Consider the following 20,997-nt stretch of genomic DNA (forward strand, 5'->3'; position numbering starts at 1 on the left):
CCTGCCTTCACAGCACCTCCGTCCGCTGCTCAGAGACAGCTCATTGAGCGATGTGTTACCTAACTGTTGAATTAGGATTATTAAGCATTATGAGGGAGATGTAAAAGATGCTCCGATAACATATAAATGAAGAACATGGGCTGCGGGGTCAAGAGAGACTGTTGAGGAAGCGCTGTTTGAGCTGAGCTCTGAGGCGTATCAGAATTGCCTGGGGCTTCGGGTGGACTGGGGAGCAGCTGGAGCATATGCTTCAAGGCAGGAGGATGAGACTGGGATCAGATCACAGAGCTGTGTAAAGATTTTCATCTCTTTCAGAAGAGCCACTGGAAGCTACATTTCTAAGAATGTTAAGGGAGTGAGGGGATGAGAAGAGCTCCTTAAAAGACCTTTCTGGCTGCTGGGTGATGATGGATTAAAGTGGCCGATGAGCAACGATGGGACAGCCACTAGGAAGAGGCAGTTTTAGGAGAGGCAAAACGGTAGTATCTTGGACTAGTACAGCAGCCATGGCAACACAATCCTAGAAATGAAGGAGATTTAGGGGGTAAAACTGACAGCCTTTGACAATTGTTTGATTATAGGAGTATGTTAACGAAGACAAGGAGGCTCCCAGGTGTGACTAGAGAAGAGACTGGAGGAATGAAGTTACCAAGCTAGAGATCTAAGAAATATAATTGATAAGGAAAACACAGAATAATTGCTGGAGAGCAAGAAGGTCTTAGCATCTGTGTGGAGAGCATGACTATATGGCATTACAGCACCAGGGCTGATGGGTTTTCCGCACTCAGTAGTCAGGTGTAGGTGTGGAGGGGGCCCATTGGATTGAGCTTAGACTGGTAGTTTCTTCGGCAGGTGTGGTCAAAGGACAACGTGTAAGAAATCTGAGGATATTAGCAGAAGAATAGAAAACATGGCCCGTGGATGTGAAGACATGAAAGCCTGAGAAAGCAATGAAAGCACGGAGGTCCTTATGATACTAGGTGCGGGAGGAATTACTCAGAGAGCTAAAAGGATCAGAGATTGAAATCATATTGGGAAGCTGGAATTAAATTTTTAGTAGGAAGTAACCCCTAGCAATGGCAGAGTCAAGGTTTGCCCAGTAAGTGGTTGAAACGGAGAGAGGTCACTAGAGGTCAGGGATCAGGGAAGTAAGTGGCTAGCATTCTGAAGGGTGTTTGCATGGGTGCTGAGGTTCCCCACGACAGTGGTAGGACTGAAGTACAGACAGTGACAAGAGCCAGGTGCTGAAGTCTCAGAGCAGTGCTTCTCAGTGGGTGTGGTACTGCCCACAGGGGAGCATTATGGATGTTTTTCTTTTGTTTGTTTTTAAATAAAAAAATGGCTGAAGGGGCCAGAGAAGTAGCTTTGACATTTCTACAGAACAAAAATCCGACGGGTATCCCACATGACTTCCAAACGCTACGTTAGATGTTTAGGGAATGAAATGACGACTCAGCATGTAGTGGGGTTTCCAGATAGAGGGTCTGCCTTCTGTGACAGCGAAGCACTGTTCCACCCCACAGGGAGTTACCGTCACACTGCACTCATGTGCAAGGGGCAGGTCATTTGCAAAAATAATATTTAACTTTGATCGTCTTCACATGTCATCCTTTTCTCAATTCAGACTGTCTCCGGTTTTTCTTATCACAGCCCAGTCTCGTCCGTGGTTTCTATCCAGTTGCTAATCCTTATTCTAATGTCAACATGCACCTTTTGGCTCTCATTTTCCTGTACTTTCTTGGTTCCTAATCTTTTTATTACTCTTTATCCAAACTTATTTATTATAAGTATGTGCAAACATCTGACTTCTTTAGGTTTTCTACTCCAGTCATGCCCACGCATTTCCATGTTGAAATAGATCCTTTTATCATAACTTACTTTTTTACCTTTGTATCTATTAAACTGAGGCATTATATTAATGTGGAGGGAGGAATTATGTGTACTAGTAAGTTATATTAGCTATGAAATGCATTTAGGATGCAAGTAGGATATTATGGAGTATTTAGTATGAAAAGGGGGCATTGAGAACCACTGTCTTAGAGAACAAGCAGGGGAAGTTGCCAGAGAATTGGTGCTTGACAATGGTTTGTGGAAAGATACAAGGTGGTAGTGAATGACCAGCAGTGGGGTAGGTCTTTGCTACAGAGTGAGGGGCCTGGAAGTAGCAGAGTGAAGAAGGCACAGTCCCCAACTCTAGCTTCTTAGTCTTTGCTCACACTTTTCCCTCCACCTGGAATGCCCACCCTACTCTCTCTCCATCTACATGGTCTTCATTGTCTGGCATAAAACCTTATTCTTTCCAAAGCTCAAAAGAGGAAGTAGGCAAGTGAGTGAACACTCGAATACCTGGATTCTGTGCTAGGCACTGCCCATAAGACTTAATTTATTCCTCCTAGAAGGAAGCATAATTACTTAGTTCATAATTACTTTCAGAATTAGACTGAAGTCTAATCAGACTCAAAGACTTTTAACTTGTCCAGTGTCTTAGTATTTTCCAGCTGCACAGGAAAACACCACAGGTTGGGTGGCGCATAATCGACAAATTTATTTCTCAGTTTTGGAGGCTGGGAATTAGAGATCGGAGTGCCAGCATGGTGGGGCAAGGACCCTCTTCCGGATGACAGATGTCTCCCTGTATACTGTAAGGCTGAAGGGGCGACAGAGCTCTGTGAGGGCTCTTTTATAAAAGCACCAATCCCATTCATGAGGATTCCACCCTCGTGACCTAATCACCTCCTAAAAGCCCAAACTTTAATAGCATCACATTGGGCATTAGAGTTCCAACACGTGAACTTGGGGGGTGACACACACATTCAGACTAGAGCACTTAATATCACCCGGTGAGGAAGTAATGAAGGTGGGACTCTAACTCAGGGTGGTCTGGCTCCACAACTTTTGCTCTACCCAGTGCATGACATCATCATTAAGTAGATCCTCACTGGGGAGTTGTGAGAAGCTAGCCATTTGGGGTTTGTACCTTTCTAACTTTTGATTTGACTCATATCTGAAACTGCTCTTTGTTTTTGGCCCCAGCCTCTTAAACATTTTGTGTGACTCTTTCAACCCAGTTACTTTCTTTGAAAACAGAGTTTTCATCTTTGATTATCTTTGATTCTCCATAGCGTCTACTATATGCCGTGTTCATTATGGGTGTTTAGTATATGTATGCGTTGATTGATTTAAATAAGTAATGTCTATGCAATTTTTCAAATGTTTAGGGACCAACTGAAAATACACAGTAGAAGAGAAGACCTTGACAAATAAATGCAAATGCAGCTGATGGTTTTGCCAATTTAAAATGCATCATTAGATTTGCATCTAAAATAAAATTAAGATTTAAAGATTTTTTTTATTAAGATCTAAAAACATTTAAGATTGCTATCTAGACTGTGCAATTCCATTTTTTTAGGTGAACGTACTTTTAGGCTCTTCTGCATATCATAATCTTTTTAATGGAGAGGTGGGGATGAAAATTTTAAAAGTAAATAAACAACAAAAATACTAGCTTTTTCTTGTGTACAACTCGAGATAATCTCTGTACTTGGGACGCATGTGAAGTTTGATGCATGTTTTCAGTCCGTTCAGTGGATTCATGTTCATTATAAATATGTTGATATAATGTTTTGTTTGGTAATGGATTTATATTATCCTATTTTTCAGGTCCTGTAGGAGTAGGTTTGAATGAACTGAAACGAAAGCTGCTGATCAGTGACACACAACACTATGGTGTGACAGTGCCCCGTAAGTCCTGTCTTATTAGATGCGATTACAACTGCTCAACACTTACACAGCACGTGGGGTGCCAGCCATTGATTAAGCATCACCACCTAGACCTCACAACAGCCCTGTGATATATATAGCAACATTATCCACATTTGACAGAGGAGGAAACTGAGGCACAAGGGTTAAGGGATTTGCTCCAAATTATACAGATCACTGGCTAGATATTTGTTAATCATAGCTTTCCTACTGTCAGTTTTTATGGTGAATTTTTATATGCAAATGACATCAAATTATTATTTACAAATTTTCTTCTAAATGGAAGCCTATTCCATTTCCTAAAATAAGTGCTAATATTTTCCAGAGTTTTTCCCTGGCTTTAAGATTAGAAGGACCAAAGCACAGAAAGCTGAAGGAGGCTTTTTTATAATATAAACTTTCTTAATTACTTTTTATATGTAGTAATTGGCAGATAGTGTTAAATGGGCCTTTCATGGCCATATAATCCAAATATGGTAGGCTTTTCAGTACACAGAATTACATCTATTTTTATAAAAGTGGTTTTCACAGGCATTCTTACAAATAAAATGTGATTCTGGAAGCATTTTGATCTCCAGAATAAATGCCATTTGACTACTTAATATGTTGATGTTAGAAAGCTGTTTAAAAGACTAAATTGAAATGTTGGCTTTTTCAAGTGGTTTTAGTACTGTTTTTTTATTTTTTATTTTTTAAAAAAGCCGTTTGTATATTGCCCTTAGCAATGTTCTTTAGTTTTGGAAGAGTTCAACTTTATTTTAAAATTATAGTTTTCTATTACCTCAAGTTACTCCTTGTTACTACATTTTTCCAAATTATTGTTTGTAATCATTTTCAGCCATAAGTTACAGGTCTGAAGGTTTCCACCAACCGAGATGAAAGTAAAGGAAAATGTGGAAATGTGAAATTAGTTTTCTTTTTTCACTTTAATTATTCACTTCTCTTACAAAAGCTGAGTTGCAATATACAGGTAATTAGAAAATTTTACAAAACATGCCCCTAGTTAAGCTTACAGGTGAACAATTACAAAAGAGGATGGAAAAATAGATTACAAAGGAAAATAATGACTTTATTAATTTCCTACTGTGTATTCATCTCTTTTATTTGTCTTAATTTTGTGCTCCCAGCGATAGTCAAGATGAGTGATATCTCCATTTCACCGAGGGAAATGGGGTAGAGAGGAAACTCTGACTCAGAGTCCCACAGGTGATAACTGCACTTGAATTTGAAACCAGGTTGTGTGTTACCACTTCATTTTCTGCCTCCTGTCACTATATAGTCCTTTCGAACTACAGATTCTCTTTTTTGTATCCCATTTTGTAGCCTGGTTAGTAGGAAAAATCGATTTCTTTTGAAGATGAGAAATATCATGAGACTATCTATCCAACATACTCCTCTCTGAGAGTTTTGGTATTACTCAAGGACCTGGGGCAAGGCACGCTGGCCTCAGTTTATCCATCTGTTAAAGTCATATTTGCCTCTGAAGAATTGACAACACACAGACAGGTTCTGGGGCTGGAACTCGCCAGAGAAATCTCCAAAGTAGTAATTTTCGACTCTGATTCACTTTTAAACAGTTAATGTCAAAACATCCCCTCATAGCAGCGTTTTCCAGACTTGCCTGATGATAAGAATCTCTTATGGGGTCTTCAAAAGAGATTCTCCTTAAGGAGACCTGACAGAATGTCTGAAAATCTGCATTTACAGCGAGCATCCCAGGTGATTCATAATATCACATGTTTGGAAAGTACAGCTATAGCACCAACTCAGGTGACTTTATTAATTAAAGAAGCCTATATTTTAAAAGCAATTTTGGAATTTTAGATTGTTTTGCTCTGTACAATACTTAAGGTAGAGTCTTGATTATTTAGAGAAAAAGCATTGCTTTGATTATACCACCAGTATTCTGTTTGATGTTTAACTCTATAACTCTCCTTTCCAAAACATGTACTAAATTTCCACCAGAATGGCTGAATTGAGAAAGACGTGGAGCAATGGAATTCGCACACATTGCTCGTGGAGTTTAAATTAATTCGACCACTTGGGAAACCTCAGTGGCCGTATCTACCAAAGCTGAGCAAACACTTTACAACTCAGCGAGTCCATCTTAGTACAGCGATTCCATCCTACTACACACCCAACAGAAACACATGTGACATGCTGGCAATTTTCTGCTGCTTGTTATAGAGTTCTGGTTACATGAGAGCATTTGGTCTGTGAAAATTTATAAAGCTTACACGAGAACTTTTCTGTGTATATCATACCTCAGGTTTTTAAATGAAATACTTGGTAGTTTCATTAATGGTAGTTTGCCGATGTCATTTTTCTACTCTGGACAAGCATGACAGTTACGGAAGATTAATACCTTCCTCCAGTGAAAGAAGCTGAGTGATGGTTACTTGGGACCTCACTGGGCTATATCTGCTATTTCTTGTGACTCTACAATTATTTCGATTAAAAGAAAAGCTATTCAAAGGGATGCTAAATCAGGTAAATGCTCTTGCTCTTGAGCTAAATGGCTGAACAAATTATACGATCTTTTAGAATGATCCCTAAAGCCATATTAAAGAAAGCCAAAGCCTGTCGGCTTCTCTGTGGGAAATTTCATCCTTGATAAGTTGCATCAATGTTGTTTTAAGGCTAGAGGTTATCATCAACAAATCTAAACGACCATTAATATAACCAGTCTTTCGAAAGGGCCTCTCAGTAAATTAAGTAGTTAACAAAAAGCATTGCAGTAGATATCAAACACTTGATAGATTCCAAGGTCTTGATAGTCTGGATTTGGCACTCTCTGTCAACTATATTTGTTTATCGCTTTCTGTGGTTTTTCAGGAAGGCATATATCACAGTTAACTGTTTTCATAGGTTTCTCAGTACTCATGTTCTAGAATACTTCCTTGTCCATAGGATGTCTCACTTGAGATTTCTAAAAAAACATATATTGTAAGCTAGGGTATCAGTTAAAAAAAATTTTTTTTTTTTTTCTTAGCTTATGGTGGCGGTTATTCTGGGACTTTGTTGGGAACAGGGAAAAAGTGTGGAATGTGTCTCGTATTCGTTCGGTGTTTGTCTTAAGCTCAGTGAGCTACGGTGGGGTAGCAGCCTGCAGTGCGGCTGCTTTGCCCACCTTTCCCTTCGAATTCCCTTTTCATAAGAACTTTCAGGTCCCTCATTCAGTTATTCCTCACTGCTACAGAGTTTGTGAGATGCCCCATGATACCTCACTGCAATTAGACATTACAATTCTTCATCCACAAATTTATATCGGACCTGGATACTTGGCATTGATCACGATAAGGAAGCAATTTGGTTGCAGACATGTTACCTTTTAAGTGTGTTCGGCAGGGTCAGAAATGTCTTGTCCACTTTATGTGGATCTAAATATTTTTATCCCTCCCAGTGTGTCAGGGCAGTGATCATTAAATGTGTGTTCCAGCTTTTCAAAGTATTCTCCCATTGAAAGTGAATAAAGGCAACCTTTTCTCAGTCTATGAGAAACCAGCTAATGCACATAAAACTGTTTTTAACCAGTTAATGCACATAAAGTTCTGTTTTGATTTTCAACAATACATTTTCTTACGCCTATTATTTGTTAAAGGAACATCAGCAAACAATAACAAAATGGATTAGGTAGTAAGTGAATATTCACCCTAAATTCGAATCAGGGCATCATATGAATTTTAATATCTTCTTGTTCTTAGAAGCATATTACGTACACTTAGCAAAGTACATTTTTCTGCTATGAAATTTATTTGTAGCTTTTATGATAGATTTAAATTTATCAGTACTTCGTGTTGTTCTCCAAATGTGTGACATTCCATAATGGATAGCGTGACTTTAGTATTCCACTAGCAGAAGTATGAAAAACTGTTAGAGGAGATCTGAGTGTTTTATTAAAATATGCTTGCTAACTAAATAGAGAGCAATTAAATTTTGGCTGTAATTGGGTTTTATAAATCCATTACTTTTTGTATTAGGTTACTTTTTCCCCACTTGTAACATTTTCCTTTATACATTATTGAGATGTAATTTTAAAAACTGCACATATTTAAAATGTGCATTTAGATCAGTTTTAACATATATCCGCACATGTGAAATCATTACCCCAATCAACAAATGAACATTTCAAGCTCCTCAAAAAATTCCCCTGTGCCCCTTGTAATCCACCCTCACTCATGTCCCCAGGCAACCACCGATCTGTTGCTATTAGTTTGTCTCAGATTAGTTTGAATCATCTAGCATTTTATATAAATAGCATTATACAGTATATTCCTCCCTTTTTTTTTGGCCTGGCCTATTTCACTCAGCATGATAAGTTTGAGATTTACTCATGTTTTATAGATCAATAATTCATTCGTTTTCATTTCTGAGTACTATTCCATTGTACAGAAATGCCACAATTTGTTCATTCATCTGTTGATGAATATGTGATTTTCCCTCGTTTTGGCTATTACAAACAAACCTACTATGAGGTTTGTATTCAAGTGTTTTGATGAACATATGTTTTTGTTTTTCTTGGGTAAGTAAGTAAGAGTAGAATGGTTGGGTCATATGGTAGGCGTATGTTTAATTTTTAAAGAAACTATCAAACTGTTTTCCAACATGGTTATACCATTTTACAACTCACCGGCAGTGTATGTAAGATCCAGTTGCTTCACATCCTTGTCAACACTTTTGTGTACTTTATCTGATAAATGTTACAAATATTTTCTTCAAGTCTGTGGCTTGCTTTTTCATTTTCTCAGTAGTGTATTTCAAAACAAATGTTTTTAATTTTAACAAAGTCTAACATCAATTTTTTCTTTTATGTTTTATTCTTTTTGTGTTCAATCTAAAAATCTTTTACTATCTCCGGATCACAAAGATATTCTTCTGTTTTTTTTCCTAGAAGTTTTTATGGTTTTAGGTTTTACATTTGATCTATTTCAAGTTGTTTTTTGTGTTATTTAACATACTTGCCTTGTTCCTGATCTCAGGGGACAACAGTTCAATGCTGTACCATTAAGCATGATGTTGGCTCCTTGAGTCCCTTTATTTGTTTGTGGGCATTCCCTATGATTCCTAGTTTGGTGAAACTTTTTTTTTTTTTTTTTAATTTTCTATTGTGAATGGGGTTTGGGTTTTTTAAAAATGCTTTCTCTGCATACGTTGAAATAACCATGTGTTATCTACCATTTTGTTAATATGGTAAATTCTATTTATTTTCAAATGTTAAGCCACCAGAGATAATCTCTACTTGGTCATGATCTACAATTAAAAAAAAATTATATAGATATAGATATAAATAATTGAATTTGACTTCTAATGATTTAGTTGAGGACTTCTGCATAAAACTTTATGATGAATATTGATCTGTAATTTTCTAATGTCTGTGTTAGATTTTGCTATTGGAGTTGTTCGATTTTCATACAATGAGTTAAGTAGTGATTCATCCTCCTATTCACATAAATTGTTTAAGGTTAGTGTTAATTCATCCTTGAATGGTTGGTAGACTTCATCAGCCATCTGGGCCTGGAGTTTTCCTTTGGGGAAGGTTTTAAAATAAAAATGTAAATTTGATTTATTTGATACAGGGTTATTCAGGCTTTTTGTTTCCTCTCGTTTCAATTTTGATTCATTATGTTTCTCAAGAAATTTGTCCTTTTCATCAAATTGTCAAATACGTTGGCATGAAGTAGTGCATAATACTCTCATCCTTTTTAATGTCCGTAGGTTCTGTGGTAATAACTACTTTTCATTCTCTATATTGGCAATATTTGTTCTCTTTTTCTTGACCAGTTTAGGTTTTTATATTTTCTTTATTGTATCTTTTTTTCCTTCCTATCTTAATTTCTGTTTATTATTTTCTCATACTTGCTTTGGTTTTACTTTGGTCTTCTCTGTCTAGCAATTTTTAAGATGAACCTTTAGTCACTGATTTTAGATCTTCTAAGTATTTATAGCTATGTTCCCCGCTAAGCACTATATTATCTTTATCCCACAATTTTGATAGGTCGTATTTTCCTTATCATCTACTTCACAGTATTTTTTCATTTCGTTATTTCATCTTTGAAGCATCAATTATTTAGAAGTGTTATTTAATTGTATAAAAATATATATTTTCAGACATTTGAGATTTTCCTAGATAGCTTATTATTATTGTTTTTAAAATTATTTTATGGTTAGAGAATATCCTGTTCGTGATTTGAATTCTTTAAAATTTACTGAGACTTGTTATGGTCCAGCATAGGATCTGTCTTTTGGCAAATGTACCATGTATACTTAAAAAGAATGTGTTCTGAAGTTATTGAATGTGGTGTTATATAGATATTAACTAGCCCCAGGAGATTGGGGTGGTACTCAGATCACCTGTATCTTACATTTCGTATAGTTCTATTGTTGAGAGCGAGTCAATAAAATCTCCTCTTCTGATTTTGAAATTGTCTGTTTCTCCACTTAATTTAGATAAACTTTGTTTCTGGTTTTTGAAGCTTTGTTGTTATGTGTATATAAATTTATAATTGTTATGTTTCCCTTTTATCATTATGAAATGTTCCTCTTTATCTCTGGTAATACTCTTTGTCTTGAAGTCTCTTTCACCTGATATTAAAGTAGCCACTTCAGCCTTCTTATGCTTACTGTTTACATTGTACAGCAGATCTTTGAATAATGTCATTTTGTTCAACATCATTTAGTTATAACATTGATGATATGCCGTAAGAATTTAACTCTTGTTTATATCAGTTAGCCAGTGGTAAAACTGGTTTTGTTATAAATCACAGAACCTATCCATGATATTAAGTGAGGACTTACTGTATATTGTCTCCCATCTGTTTACTTTCAACTTATCTGTGTCTTTATATTTAATGTGTCTTATAGATATCACGTACTAGGGTCTTGCTTTTACTTATTCTATAAATCTCTGCCTTTTAAATGGAGCATATATAAACCATTAACATTTCCTGAATTATGGAAATGATTGAATTTAAACTACCATTTTATTATTTGTTTTCTATTAATCATCTGTTTTTTCTTTTTCTTCCCTTTTTCTACCCTTTTTAAATTTTGATCATTTGAATATATTTTAGTATTCCATTTTAATTTACCTGTTGGCTGAATGCTTATGTCTTTTTGCATTACTTTTTTAGTGGCTGCTCTAGGGATTACCACGTGCATATATCTAACCATTCACAGTCCTCTTAGAATTAACTTTGTGCCATCTCACATAAAATTTAGAAACCTTACGATAATATAAGTCCTTTTACCCCTACTCCTATCTTTTTGTGGTAGTTGTCAAATGTTTTATATTTACATACATTGAAAACTCCACCAGATAGTATTAAAACTTTTACTTTAAATCAGTCACATATTTTAAAGTGCTTAAGAGGAGAAAAACTAGACTTCTATATTTGCTTAACTATTCTTTTTGCTGCTCTTTCTTTATTCCTGAAGAACTAACTTTTCCTTCTAAATAGTTCTTTTCATCACACACACACACACACACACACACACACACACAATTTCTAAATATTTCTTTTAGAACAGATCTGCTGATGAATTCTGTTAGTTTCTTTTCATCTGAGGGTTTTTTTTTTTTTTTTTTGCCTTTATTCCTGAAAGATATTTTGGTTGATAGATCTTTTCTTTCAGTACTTTAAAGATATTACTTCAATGATTTGTTTTTGTGATTTATAAGAAGTCTGTAGTCATTGAAATAATTATTCCCTTCTATGTACTGTGTTGGTTTTTTTCTAGATGTTTTCAAGATTTTTTTCCTTTGGCTTTTAGTAGTTTGGTTATGATGTTTTGAGGCATAATTTTTTGAATTTATCCTGTTTGGAGTTTGTCGAGCTTATGAAAACTATGAAATTTATGTCATTAATCAAATTTTAGCAGTTTTGTCCATTCTTTCTTCAAATATATATGTATGTGTGTCTATATATTGCCTTTATCTCTTTTCCTTCTCCTAGAATCCCAATTATACCTACATTAGACATCTCAATTTTTTTCACACAGGTCCCTGGGGCTCCATTTATATTTTTTCAATTTTTTTCTTTGTTACTCAGATTTTATAATTTCTATTGATCTATTTTGAAGTTCACTGGCTCTTTTCTCTGTCATCTCCATTCTGCTATTGAGCCCATCTAATGATTTATTTCTGTTGGATATTGTATATTTTAGTTCTAAAATTTTCATTTTGTTCTTTGTTACTATTTCTGTTAAGAATTCATGTTTTCATTCCTTTATAATGTGTTTTCCTTCACCTCATGAAGCACAGTTATAATAGCTGCTTTAAAGTGTTTGATAGTTCTAACTTCTGGGTCTCTCAGGGTTGCCATCTATTATCTTTCCCCTTGAGAACCGGTCATATTTTCTTGGTTCTTTTATATTGAACAATTGTAAATTGCATTTTGGATATTATAAATGCAATGTTGTCTCAAGAACTCTAAGATCTTCTGAAGAATGTTGATGTCTTACTTTAATAAGTAATCAGTTTATATTTAGACTGTAAGTTCAGTCTCATTTTCTGTGAGTTGTAGTTTAAATCTCATTTCAATTTTCTAAACTTTTGCTTTGTTGGTTTGGGTCTGCCCTGTCAGGTATTTAGGGGCAAGTCTGAAACTTGTGTGCATAGTTCAACTCTCAGCGCAGTTCTAGCCTAACATTGGTATGGGTGTGTTCAGTACTTCTGTTGTTCATGGGTTAGGCTGAGACTTGTGTATTCTGATCTCCGTTCACTTCTTAATACTTTGCTATGCTGGTTTGAGTCTGAGCTGCATGTGTATAGCTCAGGGGTTATTCTTAGACTATTGTGGGTTCATACACAGTATTTCCTTCTCCAGCTCGCTCCCTTCCTGGATTCTCTCCTCACACTTTAACTCACGGGGCTTTTTTCCACCTGGTTCTTTAAAAAGTCAGGGCTTCTATTAGAACTTAGTCACACATTCCACTGCTGCTCTGTGAATGAGCCCACCCTGAGGGCAAAGTTAAACTCTTTCCCATGCAGACTGACTCCTTTCTACAACCTGCTTTATTTATTTTCAAAGTACCTGAAAGATAGTTATTTTGGGTCCAGAATTTTTAATTGTAATCAGCAGGAAGGATGAAACGTTGTTTTTCACTTGCCATACTAGCACTGCAACTCCTTAGTTTCTTTTTGTTTTTAAAACTAATCCTGTATTTTTCTGCTCCATTATAATTCATTAAAAATAATTAGAAAAACTTACTGAGAGTTTGGAAGTTTAATAGCATTCCAAGAAGATGTTTATAATTTTGCAAAGGAAGAATGAGTAGCAAGCATGTAGAGGCCTATGACTTCATTCAGTTAGTAAAACAAAACTTTGATGGTATACCCACTACGTGCCATGTGTGGAAGAGTGAGATAAGTTTACCTTACAACCTAGTGGACATTAGACTTGCCTCAATGAATAAAGATAAATAATAACGATAATATTCATATTATTTGCAAAAGAAAGATATTTCTCAAGGGTTGAAATACCATTTTCATTTTATAACATATAAGTAATTTCAAAATAGTAATAGCACAGACACAATGCAATTCAATTTTGAATCCACCTTCAAATAATGTAATTTTAATAACAGTGGAAAATCTTAATGGCATTTGGCTGTAGTTTATTAGCTAATTTGCTCTTTTATATGTTTTAAAACCTTATTGAAGAAAAACTTTAGTACATGATGATTTCTTTAGTATTTTCCCTAAGGTGGCTGATGTAGACTTTTCTAAACTCTTTTTCATTAAATCACAGATACCACCAGAGCAAGACGAAGCCAGGAGAGTGATGGTGTTGAATATATTTTCATTTCCAAGCATTTGTTTGAGACAGATGTACAAAACAACAAGTAAGTGGATATTTCTTAGATTTTGTGTGACTTTTGCTTTTAAATATGTGCCTATATATCCAGTTTAAGCCACCTGAGGGTCCCCTTCCATTTGAAATGTATTTTAATTTTTATAATATTTGAAACCAAAAAAAAGGTGATAATTCAGTTAGTAATTATTATCAGTCTTCACCTGTAATTTTTAAATAATCTAGAGCCGCTATGTTTCTGATAAGTTAAACATGTAGAAATTATTTTGAAAAATGAGGGAAGGTTGCTAGTGTCTTTTTGTGACCTCCTTCCACCCCACTAATTGAATCGTTACATATAATTTGGATAGAATTTTATTTTTAAAATAACTACACTAGATCCCTAGTTCCACAGTTTCCTCCACATACACCTCTCCCTCTCATTAGCTTTTCAAAGAACTGAAATAATGGTAATCATCTTGTTTGTATCAGATCCTTTGGCTAGCCCTAAGTCCCCTCTCTCCAGGTCATCCATTTGTTTAAAAATGAATATTTTAGGGTATGGGGGAGCAATGTGTGTTTTAATGCAGGATTGTGGGATTTTATTGAAACATCAAAATGCTTTTTTCACGTTTGGCACCGCGATTATGTTTTTATAGCACATAATCAGCTGCCCTGGTTCCATTAGCCACCAACCAGGTCCTCCTCTAGTTCTGAAGCTTAGCTTGGTTATTCTGTAGTGTGCAGTCAAATTTCAGTAGTTTCTATTGTTTGGCTTATTCACTGTTTTATTGCATTGCATTAGTTCTGAAAAAGAGGTGATGGAAAACATTAGAGTACTGCTGGACTAAAGTACTTTTTTCTGCCTAAGTGTAATACAAGTAAGTGTTACTGATTTAAAAATGTAAAATAAAAGATTTTTTAAAAGTTTGACATTCTCAGTACTTGGCCCTGTTTGTTAAACACAGTAAAAAAATTTCATGTTCAGCAAAAATATCTTTTCGTATATAGGAATTATGCCTTGCCATCTATCTATATTTAATTCATAAATGATTCTGATGCATGTCTAATTTTCTATAGGTTTATTGAATATGGCGAATATAAAAACAACTACTACGGCACAAGTATAGACTCAGTTCGGTCTGTGCTAGCTAAAAACAAAGTTTGTTTGCTGGATGTTCAGCCTCATGTAAGTAAACCATGAGCTTTCCAACACCTTCAGGCTCACGTAATCTACTGCACTTCATGAGAGCATTTCAACATGACGTAATTCGGAAGTCTTCTCACTTTGGGCATATATGCGGCTTTCCTAAGATGACAAAAGCATTTCAGTGTAATTTGGTGAACAAGAAGTCTTTGGTGAAGAAAAAAACCTGTATTATTATTAGAAAAGAGGAGTAGAGGAAGTCTCGAGATCTGTGTGTGTAACTTATTTATATTCAGTTTTGTCAAGTATAATGACTCTTAGATGTTCTGTGTATTTTGTATTTCAAAAATGTTATGTAGAATATATTCCTATGTGTTATGTATTATAAGTATTCATAATTTTCAACAATGGCCATTTTGGTTCTGTATCTGTAACTAGGCATCCACAGCAATTGTATGGCGTGAGATCCTCATTGCAGCTGTCAGGTAGATCTCTGCCTGGCACCCTGGGGACTTATGAATACTGTGGACTGAGAATGGATAAAGCTATTCAGTTCCTTGTCATATCACATAGACTTTAGCAGAAACCAATCCATGGCATTTTCTCACTATCCAAAGGCCACAGATTCTCCCTCCATCAGATGGCTGCACCCTGGGGTGCAAACCTGCAAGAGCCAGAATGACCCGGAGAAGCCTTTTGTACCTCTTAAGAGTCAGTAGGGAGGCTGACTCCTAACTTAGTCCCCGGTGATGGATGGAACGCTCTTGCTTGTCCAGCACCTCTCTACCTGTGTCCTGGGGCTAGTCATTCCCAACCCCCTCGCTGTGGTTTACACTCTGCATTCGCGGGGCCTCACCATCCCGTCCGTCTCTTTTCCCCGATGGCCAGCCACCCTACGCATGCGCACGCGTGTAACCTGCCTGCCTAAACTTTCAAGGGACTTCATGATTTATATCCATGTTCTGGAGAGGTCTCAATTCTCACCCTCTGTCGGCCAGGTGAATCCCCAGAAGCACAGTGTAAATAAAGTATTTGCTGGGGGAGTGTTGACAAGAAGGGAGAGCGGGAGACTCGCCTATCTAGGGCACTCTGAAGAGTAGAGTGAAAGAGAACCCGTGCCTCTGAAGAGGCTTAAATGAGATGGTTGGAAGACTCTCACGTACTGATGGTTGTTAAACTCAGCACCTTCGGGTTATGTGACTTAAAATTCAGTTTCATGGTATTTTTTAGCCGCTTCTATTCAATATTAATTATGGCATCATTCGAAACATTTTTAAAGGCAAGTTGCATTCTCCATTATTTTATTAGGAGTGTTTATTACATTTAATTATCAATAACTGATTGAATAATAATATACGGAAAGACCTATTGACCTTAATTAGAAAATAATTTTCAAGAATTTTCTCCTTAGAAAATAAAATTCAATTTTACTATAAAAGCCACTCATGAAATTATGAGAATATATAAGAAAACTTTTCTTCTTCCTTGCAGACAGTGAAGCATTTACGGACACTAGAATTTAAGCCCTATGTGATATTTATAAAGCCTCCATCAATAGAGCGTTTGAGGGAGACAAGAAAAAATGCAAAGATTATTTCAAGCAGAGATGACCAAGGTGCTGCAAAGCCCTTTACAGTAAGTATGATAATGCGTTAGTGAAAATATGCAAGCAGTACTTAAAATCAAATATGCAGTAGCAGCTACCTTAGGAAGACTATAATAGATAAATTGATCCAAAAATCTATAATACAGAATTGTATTTAGGTACATATATTTTTGAGTGATTGTACTATGATTGATTTTTGTGCTATATAAAATATAGCATATTATATTGACTCAAAACTATTTTGTATAACTTATGAAATTTTTGTAGGCCATTTATATAAAAGTTAGACCACTTAGTTTTCAAACTAGCCTTAGTTTTAATGGGAAAAATACCAAAGTCTAGATGAAAATTTTAATAATTTTCCTTTTCTTGTCTCTTGCATCAACAGTCATATTTAGCAGAATAAAAGAAAAAGCATTTTGGGTATAGGACAAGTAGACTCATATTATTCAATAATTGTATTTCTTGTTAATATTATTATAAATGGCAACTGTGGCATATTAACAACTATAACAATTTATGATAAGCCTTTCATTGTTTTTTGTTTTTAACCTTAAAGTTAATATATTCTACTTTAGGATCAAAAATTAAAAGCAAAGAAATTAAATGTCAAGAGCTTTTCTTCCTTTCCTATTGATTAACTCATTCTGAACTTTAGTCTATATTGTACACTATTAATTGTGGTTACAAAATACAGACATGCTTTTGATTCCCAATATTTAATAAATACCTTTTTCCTACAATACTGCCAGTACATATCCATGCTAAATGGGTAACGTCATATGATGTTAGTTACTCAGGGCTCTTGCTTAACACTAAAGTTAAATTTTCTGTGGTGAAGTCTTCTGAGACATTGAAATGTGGACTTTGAAATTACTTCAGTATGTTGCAGAGTAGAGTTACTGTACTATTTATAAATTTAAAGGTTTCTCAGTAGAGATAATAAATGATAACATAGTGTGAGGATCTAGCTCACATATTTTATATATAGTTAATATAGTCTTGAATTATATAATCAACTAAAATACTTGGTTTCAAAACTGAGTATGAAGGGCCCACCGGATCCACTTCTAATGAGACATAAGAAGAACACGGTAACTGTCCTTTCACAAATGTATCCAACTCTGAAAAAGTAGTTTTTGTTACAAATTCCTTGTCATGAATAAGCAAAAAAAAAAAAAAAAAAAAAATGCAGCATCAAGCTAAAAGACTCTTCCTACCCCTCCCACCAAGCTATTTTAGTACTAAAATATCTTTATAAGTGATTGATTATGCTGAACTTCAGGTAAGACAGGAATTTTGACTCTTGTCAGAGCAGTTTAGTTATAAGCAAGTCATGGAAATGGTATTAGAAATTATGACTTCTGAAGAACTTGTAATTAAAGAGGGTAATGTTCATTTCTGGCTGAGGTGAAAGAATTGACACAGAACAGCATTAGATAAACCATTTGTGGAATGTATGCACTGATATGAAGTGATGTAATTGCCCGGTTAACCACTTTAAAAAATATTCCTTTTGTAGGAAGAAGACTTTCAAGAAATGATTAAATCAGCACAGGTAATGGAAAGCCAATATGGTCATCTCTTTGACAAAATTATAATAAATGATGATCTCACCGTGGCATTCAAAGAGCTAAAAACAACTTTTGACAAACTGGAGACAGAAACCCATTGGGTCCCAGTGAGCTGGTTACATTCATAACTAAGAGAAATTTCCATAATCATTTTTTTTTGTAGAGTGCATGATTGAATCAGTTACCATTTTGGTGGTAGGGTTTTTAAAAATCTGTATCATTGTCATAGATGTGCAATCTTGGTTAAAATTGAATGTTGGTTCTGTTTGTATCTTTTTTAAGAATAGCCTTATTTCAAACATATAATGTTTGAGTGTAAGATCCAAAATCAAAATTTGCACAGTAGTGTATTCTAAGCAAAGCTTTAAACTTTCTGGATGTCTTTACTCTGTAGCTCTAAGATGAGGTTGAACTTTTGAGAGAGACATAGCTAGAGAATATATGCGAGAGTTCAGTGCTTGAGACTGCCATCAAGTCTGCATGTCCGCAGATGAAGGTATTAGCAGCTTTGAGCAGGCTCCAGACAGGACAGCTCTGCCATTTTTTGAGTGGATCATCATAGATTCACCTGGGCTGCCAGTAAGGAGGAGTCCCCTTTCTATTCTAAAAGTGCAACCTTTTTCTTACGTATACACAATATAGAAAGTCCTCGCTGAATGTGGTTAATGGTGTTTAACAATGTATAATGAAACCAGTGTTATCACAGGCTAGTTGATATAAACATGAGTTAAGTTCCCATGGCATCTCATCGTTACAACAAAAGTTACATTGAACGAAATGACATTATTCGAGGGCCTGCTGTATGTTGTTCACAGCGTGTGCATTTGAAAATCATTCTTGAAGGAATTATTGAAAACTTGCCTTAGTGGCCCTTGTGTTGTAGCTTGAGAAGGCCTTATGAGTACATATCAGTGACTCAACCAATATTTAACGAGGGAAGAGAGACATATAAAATATATATAACTAAAACTTTTCCTTGTGGCATTAATCTTAGAATGGTGTTATCTTGGGGTAAGAAATGATTACGAAGGACTTTTTTTTATTTGTATATCCTCAGACGGCATTACTGAAGTCACCAAAAAAGTTTTTTTAGCTGGCTTTGGATTTTCCCCATAAATTATAAGAATGTGATTCCTATTCTAAAAGTAGAGGTCTTACATGTTACTAATTCAGTTAAAGGAAAATTTTCAAATGTGCACAGTTGATCACCGTATATTTAAATTGCACTAAGATGTATTTTAGAAAATTTTTCATGTAATGTTAACTTATTCTTCATCATCAAAATAATCCTTAACACTGGCCAGATATCATTCTGATCTTGCCATTTTTAAAGAAGTTTAAGAAAAGGCTTATAATGTAAACATTTAGATGGGATCTCTCGTTTTTCTTTGATACTACTGATCAGCAAGTAATTAGATCAAAATACTAGAATGTCCATAAGACATGTCTTGCCACTCAAAAATCATTTCATCTATGACTTTCAAACAGAAAAAATTATTTTTTGATTTGTAAAGAGTTTAGATGTCAAGTTTAAAGAAAAATAGAATGTAGTGAAATTTTATATATTTATGAACTATTTGAAAAGCATATTTTTTTATCAAATGGGGCTCTTCATAAAATTGTATAGATGGCATAATTTAAAGTAGTAATTTTATAAGTCAGGGTCAACATTCCATGTAAATATTTGACCTTTATTTGTACACAGATCCACTACTGTGTTATATGTGCACTGCACATTTGATATTATCCACTGGATTTTCTTCAGACATGTCACATTTCACATCAGAAAGACAAAAATGGCAATGGCCTTTGATACACACTCACACCAAAGTACTTAATTAGACTAAATGTTAACAACATAATCCAAACAATGAGTTCTAAGTTTATGAACTAAATAGCAAGTGATACAGGTTTTTAAAAAGGTGGGGTCAGTTGCCAAATCTGCCCCTATAGCCACACTTGAAAGCTGTGCAGCTGGTCTAAGGAAACGTAAGTCTTACGTAGATGTTTTGGGTAGAATGTTTTCTCTGTTACTGAATGAAATTTCCTATAAATCAAGATTTCCTGTACAGAGAGTAATGGGAAATGTATCATTTAGGCAGTCTAAATTCTTTTGTTCTGAGATATCTACATGGATTATTTTTTTAATCTGCAGATAATGCCTCAGTTCTGCACTATGGGGGTAAGGATAGTGTTAGGTGGCAGAAACTGAGTCCTTTTTCTTGGTGATGGAGGTGTTACAAAAATAACTGTCCAGAGTTTCCCCCCTGTTTTTAGACTGGAACGGAGCAATATTTTGAAAATAATGAAAAGGGGTACTTTGAGAAATACTTTATCAGGTAGCATACATGGTCTTACAAGTGACATTTAGATGGCTGTCTTGATGCTTACAAATAGATCTAGTTAGTTTAATAAGGCAGGCTAACTCCAAGGGCTGGTTGACAACTATAGCTAAAGGCCCTTGATTAATTCTGTATTTTCTCCATCCCCAACCTCCTTCTCCAGGAAGGAGACTAGCACTGTGTACTGCACTGTACTGTTCTTTGGGTAGCCTTCTCCTGAAACAGTGCTAGCCACTATTTGAGAGAAGAGGAATGTTTACTTAAGTATATATATTTAAAATCCAAGATCAAAAAAATTCTATGTTCCCATGATTAATAAATTAAAATTGGTTAAAAAGGTGAAACTGAAATACAATTTTTTTTACCATTATTATACCTATCAATATTGATGTTGTTAAGGTTGACATTCCTGGTATTATATAATGGCTGGATATATCTAAATTGTACTAATTTAAATTGACAAACATGGAAACTTCTCAGATTTACAAAACTATGTTAAATGCTTCCTGAAGATATAGATTTTTATTATTTATTCTTTTTGACTAGTAAGGATTTATAAATGTAACAGAAAACCTTTGGTCTTAATAAAGTATCTTCAAAACATGTGTGTAATTGTTTTGTACTTGGAGATCTATCACACTGCTTTTCATGGCAGAACTAATTCTGTTTTTTACTGATACTAAGTGGTTTATTTGAACTTTTATGTCTAAAATTTGTTTCAAACAATTTGTTGGTTTTATCAAGGTTGTTGGGAGATGGAATTCATGAGTCCTGCTCT

At 35.1% G+C, this 20,997-nt stretch overlaps 1 protein-coding gene and 1 long non-coding RNA gene across 3 annotated transcripts in view; one reads left to right on the forward strand and one right to left on the reverse strand.

The window, feature by feature from the left end:
• The window catches only part of MPP7 (membrane palmitoylated protein 7), a 217,630-nt gene extending 196,799 nt beyond the window's left edge, over positions 1 to 20,831 (forward strand). The window contains exons 13-17 of one of the 2 annotated variants that reach the window (XM_016160773.2): positions 3,661 to 3,741; positions 13,509 to 13,602; positions 14,631 to 14,739; positions 16,189 to 16,332; positions 17,826 to 20,831. In XM_016160773.2, the coding sequence (XP_016016259.2) occupies positions 3,661 to 3,741; positions 13,509 to 13,602; positions 14,631 to 14,739; positions 16,189 to 16,332; positions 17,826 to 18,005 (608 nt within the window). In that variant the 3' untranslated portion in view covers positions 18,006 to 20,831. The remainder of the gene's footprint in view (positions 1 to 3,660; positions 3,742 to 13,508; positions 13,603 to 14,630; positions 14,740 to 16,188; positions 16,333 to 17,825) is intronic. The other variant, XM_016160774.2, reaches the window with a different exon arrangement.
• The window catches only part of LOC107518768, a 64,316-nt gene that overhangs the window by 8,414 nt on the left and 34,905 nt on the right, over positions 1 to 20,997 (reverse strand). The gene's annotated exons all lie outside the window — the stretch shown is intronic.

The sequence above is a fragment of the Rousettus aegyptiacus genome, unplaced genomic scaffold (assembly GCF_014176215.1).
Source record: "Rousettus aegyptiacus isolate mRouAeg1 unplaced genomic scaffold, mRouAeg1.p scaffold_m13_p_10, whole genome shotgun sequence".
NCBI lineage: Eukaryota > Metazoa > Chordata > Mammalia > Chiroptera > Pteropodidae > Rousettus > Rousettus aegyptiacus.